At 40.8% G+C, this 9,914-nt stretch overlaps 1 protein-coding gene across 1 annotated transcript in view; it reads right to left on the bottom strand.

The window, feature by feature from the left end:
- The window catches only part of SLC1A2 (solute carrier family 1 member 2), a 41,484-nt gene extending 31,964 nt beyond the window's left edge, over positions 1-9,520 (bottom strand). Inside the window, exons 1-4 of the mRNA XM_006014650.3 lie at positions 9,385-9,520; positions 7,855-8,007; positions 6,849-7,099; positions 3,272-3,440 (exon numbers count right to left, since the gene is read on the bottom strand). Coding sequence (XP_006014712.2) covers positions 3,272-3,440; positions 6,849-7,099; positions 7,855-8,007; positions 9,385-9,514 — 703 coding nt within the window. The 5' untranslated portion in view covers positions 9,515-9,520. The remainder of the gene's footprint in view (positions 1-3,271; positions 3,441-6,848; positions 7,100-7,854; positions 8,008-9,384) is intronic.
- Positions 9,521-9,914: the final 394 nt, after the last annotated feature.

The raw sequence follows: 9,914 nt of genomic DNA, 5'->3' as shown, positions 1-9,914 counted from the left end.
TAAAAATAGAGAGACTAACAATGAATGTTTTCCTGCTAAATGCAGTAGGTACAGTGTTTCTAATCCTTTTAAGTAGCAAGTACCCCCTAAATTCTGAAAATTTTAATAAGTACCCCAACACTCAATTTTCCAGGGGATTGCATATTTACAGACTAATCTGTGCCATATGTTAGAAGAAGGGCTGTGTATATAAGGCTGTGATAGGAGAGATGTCTTATCTGGTGTGGGTAGGGTTGCCACATTTTATACCAAGGGTGTACAACTCAAGTATGTACCTGGGCTAGAGGTGATGTTGGTCAAAGCTAGGAGGGCTTTGTGTGGCATGCCAAATTATTACTGGGCAATTTAAAGTACTGCGCAATGCATGGTGCACCAAATTTTTTGCTATAGTTTTGAGAGGAGGAAGGGGTGAAAGAGAGAGGAAAAGAGGGTGAAAGAGCGAGGGCGTTGGGGTACCCACGTACCCTCTGCCTGTATCTCGCATACCCCCAGGGGTACGCGTACCACAGGTTGAGAAACTATGCAGTAGGATAAGGCCTTAAAATGAAAAAACCCTATAATTATTTTAAATGAATGGAGGACATTCTTGAAGTATTAAAAAAAGAAGAAAAAAAAAGAAAGATGAGAATCAACTTAGTGAATGAGGATGCTAGGGGCTATTTATATATATATAGTTCCCAGCTGAGTTCACACACTTTCAAAATGCTGAACTCGTATTACCTCTCATAGTTCAATCTCCTGAGGACTGAAGAGCTACAGAATTTCCTATTAGTGTCAATATATAATCCTAAATACTCCTCTTTGCCTCTTGGTCCCTGAAAATTGCTGGATAGCAAAGCTAAGTGCTGATGAGCAATGCCCTAAAGTTTATATTATATATATTTCTCTCTCTGTCTGTCATTTTCTCTCTCTCTCTCTCTCTCTCTCTCTCTCTCTCTCTCTTCTTCCCCCCCCCCCCCCCCAACTCTCTCTCTAATATAATTTGGGGGGTATTGCTCTTCAGCACTTAGCTTTTCTACCCAGCAGTTTTCAGGGCCAAGAGTCAGAAAAGCCATATTTAGGATTATATATTGACACTAATAGGAAATTCTGTTGCTTTTCAGTCCTCAGGAGATTGAACTATGAGAGCAAATATGAGTTCAGCATTTTGAAAGTGTGTTAACTCAGCCGGGAACTTCCCCATATCAAAAACACAAGTAATTCTGATCTGGAAATAAAATCAGTGAAGGAGGATTTCAGATTCTAATGCACAGTGAAATGACTGGCTGTCCAAAATTCTTTCATTGTACTTAAGAAGAAAAATGAGCTTGACCATTAATCTACTCAGTAGGATGGTGAGAGATGTTTTACTGAGTTGTGCCACAGTTGCACAGAAGGGAATCAAAGTGTGTATGTGGGGGAGTGCATCTACACGTGCAATTAATGCAACATGATAAACTCCAGAGCAGCTTGTGCCAGAGTACACTGCTCCTAGGCACAGCATCTACACGCACACATGGGGCAGCAGCATTTTGAGCTGCAGGTGGAGCAGCCCTGGGCTGGCAGCAGGCTTGAGAGGTCAGTCTCTGGCGCTAGGTGGTGGCATCAGGTGGCAGAGGGGCTGGCTGGGACCATAGTGCTGTCCCAGTCACCAATCACACATGTGTTGCAGCGCAGCAAATGACTCTGCTGTTAGATACTACTGTCCCCCATGGTACTATCTTACAGTGGAGTTAGTTAATATACTGAGCTCTAATACTGGTGCTCTTGTAGGCAGTGACACTTTATTGTGGAGCTAATTAGTCAACTCCGCAGTAAAGTGCACATGTAGATGCAGTGTGTGTGTGTGTGTGTGTGTGTGTGTGTGTGTGTGTGTGTGGTGTACAATATGGAAGAATATATTATGGAAAAATTTGAATAGTTATAGACCAAGTAACTTCCTGGAATCCAAACTGTGCGTTAGAAAACATTAGTTCATGGCTTTGTTCTGTTAATTCCAAACTAGTGGCTGCATTACTCATAGCACTCAATTTTGTTTGTGTTTGCCCTGGTTTTACAATTTAGAGGTCAATTCCCCCCAACACACACGCGCGCGTGCGCGCGCGCACACACACACACAGAGTCATTTCTCATATGAAAAAGCTCTGCAATATTTTACAATTATGGACCAAACCACATTAGCAATGCCTGTGGGCCATTACAACAGTAGATTCATTTCCTTCTGTTTCAGTAATTAATTTGCCTTCCGGTCCCTTTTGCTGTTAATTATATTGTCAGCAGGATACAGTTTTTCCCATTCTAGCACCAAATCTAGTGAGCCCAAATTTTCTTTTAAATGTTTTTAATATATAAGTAAGTAGTAGCATGACCATTTCATTGTGAACATTCTGCCTCAGACTAATGTATAAGATAATGTGAGGGTGTGCATTAGAATAGTACAAGTTTAGGGATAGATTATTTGGATGACAAGCAATTGAATTGAGAGAGAAGGACTTTCAGTTCAGGCCCTATATTGGATAACAGGACTGTATGCCTGGGTATACAAAAGTAAGTAGGTTCAGCATGCCCACCCACGGACCTTCATCCCAGAGCAGGTGCACAGGGATGCGTGTGTAGTGAGTGGAACCCTTGTTTCCACATACTCTTGCTGGTCTATACAGATAAGGGAGCACAGTAGGGAAGGCTCATATGCTTCTGGGAAAGGTCAGCATCAAAGACAAAACCGGGAGGGAACTGTGACTCAGAGATGTGTCAAGTCTTTCGGGGATTTTTTTTATGTGTGGTGCAGTTTACACACCACCTCTTGCTCAGGACTTAAGTCATAATATAACACAATGTGCCCAGGGAAAGCACTAGAAACCCAACCCAGTTAGCTTCAGGTCTTCATGGAATAGGTAAATCTGGGGAAACATTTGTTTAGTCAATGGAAACCAATGGTGGCCTGGATAGTCCTCCTCTTTCTGGATTGATAAAATATTTGGGGCACTTCTATAGTATATCAAATAAATAATAATAGCAGATTCTTGTTCAGTCCTTGGCTTTTCTACAGGTTGTCAACTAGTGGTAATTCTGGTGTTTGCTTCTGTGGTATGGGCACATATCCACCATAAGACTCATCTCACAGAGTCCAACAAGCAGTCAGGTGATGGTAACAACTTCTGGTTGTCTCCTGGCTAGGTCAAATTTTGACTCAAGAGCAGCAAAAATGCCCTCACTCCCAATTACTTCCAGGCTGTGACTGAAAACCAAGAGCGGGTATATTATATATTATGATAAAGAAAAGTTCCTCTACCTAAGACATTCATTCCATCCTTAAATTCAAGCCCCTTCATAATGACCAACTGTTCTTCTGGTGTGGTTTCACTCACTGTCTCGTTCACCATAGCAAAGACAGAGTCAGTGACATTAGAGGGTTCTTCAATCGGTGGTGGCACCAGTACTTTCTTAGTGACTGTTTGGATCTGAAAGTATTGAAAAAAAAACAGAATAAGAACAGAATCAGAACAGGATTTAATCCATCAGGAAAACTAGGGAACAATAATAAAAACTCATTTTAATTGCACATTCCAAACAGCCTTAGGGAACATTGTTTTTAAACACAGCCTCTATTCTGTCATCTAAAAATAGGCTAGTTTTTACTAGTTCCAAGTGAAAGGATGCAACATTACATTGTGCTGCAAGAGTTTGGCTGCACTGCTTCTGGATAAAGAGACGGTCACAGGCCACCTCCTGAATCAGAAGTGGCATAGTTGTGTTCATCTAGGACTGCATCCAGGCCACTAATTAGCTTTCTTTGTGGACTGGGAAGCAGCATAATCCCAGCAGTGCTAGTAATTAGCCTGTCCACAGTGCCACATTACGGTGGCTACATTCACCCAAACTGGAAATGGTGTGAACTACAACTGGTTCTGAGTTCTGGAAGAACTAACCAGGGTTGTGTCCTGGATTTTGCTCCCAAAAAGTGGGATACGGAGCCACCCCTACACTTAGATCTGCACATTGTTGAGGGGGTGGGAAATCATGGCTTTACTGTGATGGGTTCACAGACTTTTGGTGTTTCAGAAAGAAACATTCTCTAAATATAGAGGGGGGGAAAAAGACACCCAAGGGAAAAACATCACAGACGATGCATGAGAATCTCTTCAGTGGTCCTGACCCTGGCCCACATTCCTCCTACTTTTAACTTTTTTCAGATTTTATTTTTATCTTGGGAATTTTATCATCCTGTGCTTTCTATGTGTGGTGTCAGAGCAGAGCCATAGACATTCTGAGTACTCACAACCCCTGGGGGAGTGAATGAAAGTTGGAGAACCTCATCATTTCCGAGGATAAAGACTCATAATTCTAGCGATGATGAGCCAAGATCAAAGTTCAGGTTCAGACAAGCACTTTGAAAGTAAAGGTGCTTGACTGGCCCTTACAGTTGTCATTCTATATCAGATATTTAGAAGGGACAATTAATTGATTTAAATTGACAGACTAAGTGTGGGTGAGTTTCATTACAGAAAAATGAGGCTTGCAAATCAATCTTTTAAACCCCCCAAATTATTCAAGAGGCTCACATTCCTCCAAGCTCATCCACATTCAGCTCTTCAAACAAACCCAATTTAACAGACAACCTGAGTTTGTGGCACAACCTTTCCTACCATCTGCAAGACAGAAAGGGGAACTGTAGCTCCCCCTTCTGGATCATGATAGCACAACACTGTGCCATTAATATTTCAAAATAGTTCCAAAATACTTGGCTAGAGTTCTGCAAAACAATCCCTTCAGCTCCAGAGACCATACTATCCCAAGACTGCTTGTACGTTTTAAACGGCCACAGATGTAGCCCTGACAAACACAGGAAAGAAAGGCAGCTATTGATACCACCTGAACCAGGCCATTCATTCCTTTTGTGTCCATCACAGCAATGAATGTTGGTGTCAATGGTATTAGAGGTGCAGATTTAAAATGATGTGGTGGAACCTGCAATAAGCACTCTTTCTCCATGGGCCCCCCAGAGGGAGATCAAGCGAGTTGCTCAAGATCCCACAGGATGTCATTGGTAGGCAGGGGATGGAGGTCTTCCAGTTAGCACCTTTACAACTAGGTCATACTTCCTCACCACCAAAACCAGGTGAGGCTAGGAAAGAATTCCAGCTTTCCTAGTAATCAGGAGGAAAGAGAAATTAAATTTCTAACCCAATTCAGCAAGCAGCATATGAGAAGCTGAGGCTAAGAAGTAGTGGGTGTTTCATTTGGAAAGGGGTATGACTTAGTCATGGGAGTGTGGCTTTCGTAGCAGAAGCTGTGGTTGTCCAGACTGAATGTGTGAAGAGTTAAAGCTCATTTGGGCCTTCATGAAAAGCTCCCTGAACTTTCATGGAGTCTGCCCATTGACTTCTATAGGCTTTGGATTGGATCCATAAAGTGTAAGGCTAAGAAAATGTCAGTGGAAGAACAGGCCACATCTAGTGAGGTGAACTGCATTTACTACATTGTATTTACCACATGTGTATTACACATATTGAGAGAGGCAGCCAAATGACCTGACAGATATTAGTGGCCTGATTCTCCCTTTCTCGTTCTCTCTTTCTAACTCATTCTTTGCTCCTACCTATGAATATTCAAGCAATCTGCTACAGATTAAAGTACTACTGAGTCTCTCTTTCATGATACAAAATAGGATAGAAGGAGAGAAATAAAACCCCACTTGCTTTATGAAAACACTTTCAATTTTTCAATTAAAGCATTTGTGATGTTCAGCCAGCCATGGTCTGACCACACGATGTTCTCATGATGGTTTGGAAGTATTCGGAACATTCTTTTTATAAACCCCCAAAGACTATGGGTTTTTATGTGAAAGTCCAGGGAAGAAACAAAATTATCCAAGTCTTTTAACAGTTTCAAGCTTTCCAAGCCACACCCAACCCCCTACTCTGCTCAGTTCTCTTGCCTCTAGCCACAACTCCAGATACCAAACAATGCCAAATGAACCCATTTCAAAACATTTAAGAATGGGTTTGGCAACACATCTCGTTTGGTTCAACAAAAATAGTTAGCATGATTGCCAAACAATTTAGCTTTAGGAAAAAGCTGCTCACATTTAAAAAAAATGTATTGAGAGAGAAACTGGGAAGTTTGTGTTCTTTGAAAACATTTCTTTTACCCCTTTAAAAATCATGTTAATTTAGTGTAGGTGAAAAGATATTATACCAAAGCATTTAACTGGGAAATGCAACAAGAGTGTAGGTCTTCTCTACCAGCTACTTGCCATTAAAATATACCTCCGATCTGACCAAGTGGCATCACCTCTGTGGTGATTTGACCATTTGGTTGTATTGTCCAAGCAGTCCTCTATTTTCCTGAGCAGCGAGCAGATACATTGTATATGGTAGTAGTTTTTATTGTATATGGTGGTAGGTTTTGTGATGTGGACCCATGTCCATTGGGAACTAGCCTGAGACCACAAGCACATTTTACATAATGCACTGGACATATATCAATCCAGTCACCCACAACCTGACCCAAACTGAAATTCAAACTGGCAGGCTAGAGGCAAGAGGTTTCCAAACCAATCAGCTAGCCAGCCCTCCACAGGCAAATCTCAACAGCATTAAATTCTGTTCCTAAAAGCTTAAGAAAATGACAAGGAAACAGATAGGTTTTAAATTTGAAATCAATTTTTAAAAAAAGCTGTACCTTTAAAACAGGTGGCACACTATTTTCCTTCTTTGCTTAACTGCCAAAGACCAAAGGCCTGTATTTTCTTCATCACTCATTTGTTGCCATTCCCAAAGTGAAAGACAGAAACCTGAATGTGTATCTTGCCAGGTTAAAAGGTCTTCACCTTTAAAAAAAATGTTGCAAAGAATAGATATTTTTACCTGCTGGAAGCATGCTTGGACTAGATTTTCAGGGAACAGATTTCGAATAAGATCCAAGAAAGCATCCAAACTGGACACTTCATCATTCTTCTTTCCTTCTCCCAGCTGCTTCTTGAGTTTGGGATTCCCTGGGTGAATGGCTAAAACCAGAATGACACCCAGCACAGCAGCAATGATAGTAGTGGACATGTAGTAGACCATGGCTCTCGTGCCCAGTCGGCCACTAGCTTTAGCATCCAAACCAGACAGTCCTATGTTTAAAAAGAAGACAAGAAAAGAACACAAAACAAAAAAAAACAAAACAGTCCAATAGGACTAGATATTATACCATTCACTAAATTATCACAAAACATCCTGTTGAATCTGCTTATGGCTCTTGCCACGTTACTTTCTTGTGATATTTTCCTTCCCAGAGGAATTTCCCATAGGATACATGGGGGGGGGGGGGGGTATCCTGTAGACCCTCCATTTTTTCTCCTGTGCGAATACCTGCTTAGAGCCCCAGCTACATAAAGAGAACTGGTCAAAAATGACATTCAACCCCACAGATGCTGTTGAGAGATATGAATCATATTCTTTAAGGCAAAAACAAACCCTGTAGAGATGTAGAGAGATGGCACCATATCAGCATTTTGGCACTGATTCCTAAACAGTTGGGCATTTCAAGTGTGACACCACAGTTTAGAGCAACCTATCCTTTCCAACTCTGTACTGTCATTCAGACAAATCCTACTTTGGCAGTGGATGCAACAGTATAAAAGTAAAATGGTGACATTCAGAAGAGCAGCCCATGTTTGTCTAGACATAACCTGTTTGGACCTCAGCCTATGATAATAAATTATGTCAGAACAGAGATGTCCTTGCCGTATGAAATCTAAATACATTATCACCATCTGCAAAAGACTCACTGCCATCACACCATTATTATTTTTTTGCTTCTTAGAAAAATGAACCATGTGGTGTCTTTAACAAGCATCTTAAATTGCTTATCGTTAATAGTTCTCACCTGTGATTAAACTGGAAATAATTAAGGGAAGGATCAGCATTTTTAGCATCCTCATAAGGATATCTCCTGGGAAGGCGATTAGCATGATAATGTCAGGGTCAATAGGAGTTGCCAGGCGAAGAAGCCCCCCACACAGTGCACCCAAAATGACACCTGGGAGGAGAATAAGAAAGGAGTGGGGAAGGGAAATAAACCAGAATCACTTTTTCATTACCCAAAAGAACAACCTTGAATTAAAAATGGTTTCAGAATGTGACTGACCCTAAAACATTCTGTGCAATATTTTGCTCCTACACAGTATCTTTCCTGGTGCCCTCTTGGTATTTTGTAAAATGTATCTAAGTCTCACTACACTCTGAGAGAGACATGTTTAATTCATATCATCCTCATACAGCTCTAATATCTTACAGAAGTCCTGGCAGAGAAGGCAGCTGAGGAAAAGGTCCTATTGGAAAACAAGCAAGATCTTGTGATGAAGTTGCATTCAATATTTTTTACCGGTGAAAGGAATAACAACATTGCTTTCTCTGCCTAGATTGCTATTAGTATCCAGTTCACAGAAAGATAAAATTAGAACAGAAAAAAACCTTTAGATTATTCCCTGCCAGGAGCAGTGCCTTGAGCAGCAAAGTACTGTACATCACAAGAAGCTCTGAATTGTGTTTCAGTGCTACTGTTTAATAAATTATGGTTCTTTCCTTGTATAAAGTCGATTCAATAGGGAATAAACGTATTTTTATAATTGTTTGTGATGGTCTCGGGAAAGTACATCAGACATCTTCTAAGGAATGGTTCAAGCCAAAACTCCTTGTCCAAATCTCTCAACTGTAGGAGGGTTGAAGATTTAATAATGTTGACATGGAGGTAAATTTTGCAGATCAGAACCAGCTGTACTTTATCTTAAAGCTGGTCTATCAAGCTGTAGCAATACAGAAAAGGTCTGTGAATTTGCTGCATTTGGCTGTTAGGCTTAGAGTGGAAAAAAAGTATTGGGCATAGGGCCAGCGAACCACAAAGAAATGTCAAACTGTTCCATATTTGGAAGCTGTTAAAACCAGAAGGCAGTTTTCAGAGCTAGATTATTGATCCCAGGCATTGTAACCAGAGAGAGGCAGAAGCTCAGTTCTCCAGAAAAAATAAGAGAAAGAAGATGTATGCTGAGATGTGAAAGTCTCAGGTAAAGGAGGCTTTCGGATTTGGCCTTTTAAAGAAACAAAAAGAAAAAGAAAGCTCAATGTATTTAAAGCTGCCAAATGGAATCCATTTCCCTGACCTAAGAAATTAACTCTTATTTTACCCACAAGCTAGTTAGTACATGAAGATCAACAGTGCAGGTTTCCACCCTACTGTGCAAATAATGTGCTCCACACTTGAAGTAAGGGGACCTGGCATACTGGTGTTCCATTCACTTCTTGGCTGCTCAGCTGGGACTACCAAGTTTTCTGTAGCTGAACAAAGATATAGACTGTTCAACTACTGGACAAATGGAGAAGCATACCTAGTGTGCAAATAAAACGAGATATATCTTACCAGCTACTGTAAGAGACAGAAGAAGGTTTTTTCGGAGAGACTGACAGAATCGTATGTGTAAGTGTTTGGGTCTTGGTTCCACTGGGCTCAGGTGGCTCTCATGCATCCGCACTTCAACTTGCTTAGGCATATTGTTGGCACTGGAATAAAAATGAATTTACTGGTAAGCATCTATAGAGTACAAGGTGTTGCAAATTAAAGAAAACAGTTCAACTTTAGATTTACAACTATCCTATGCGATTGGGAAATCTGATACTGATCCTAGCCCTTCCCAAAAGGCATAAAAATCTTCAGTTGAAATGATAGTCTTGCCATACATGGGCAAACACACAGCAGCTACTGTAGTGTTAATCCACAATGGGTGTGTCAACACGATGTGCTTTACTGCACAGTAAAGTGTCACTGCCTACATGTGTGCATATTTACTATGCAGTAAATCAGTCTACTGTACAGTTAGCTACTGCCTGTAAATACAGCTAGTAAACTAACTGTGCAGTAGATACTGTGCAGTAATATTCATATACGTGCTA

Source organism: Alligator sinensis, unplaced genomic scaffold (assembly GCF_000455745.1).
Source record: "Alligator sinensis unplaced genomic scaffold, ASM45574v1 scaffold442_1, whole genome shotgun sequence".
NCBI classification, from domain to species: Eukaryota; Metazoa; Chordata; order Crocodylia; family Alligatoridae; genus Alligator; species Alligator sinensis.
This window is presented reverse-complemented; position numbering and strand designations above follow the sequence as displayed.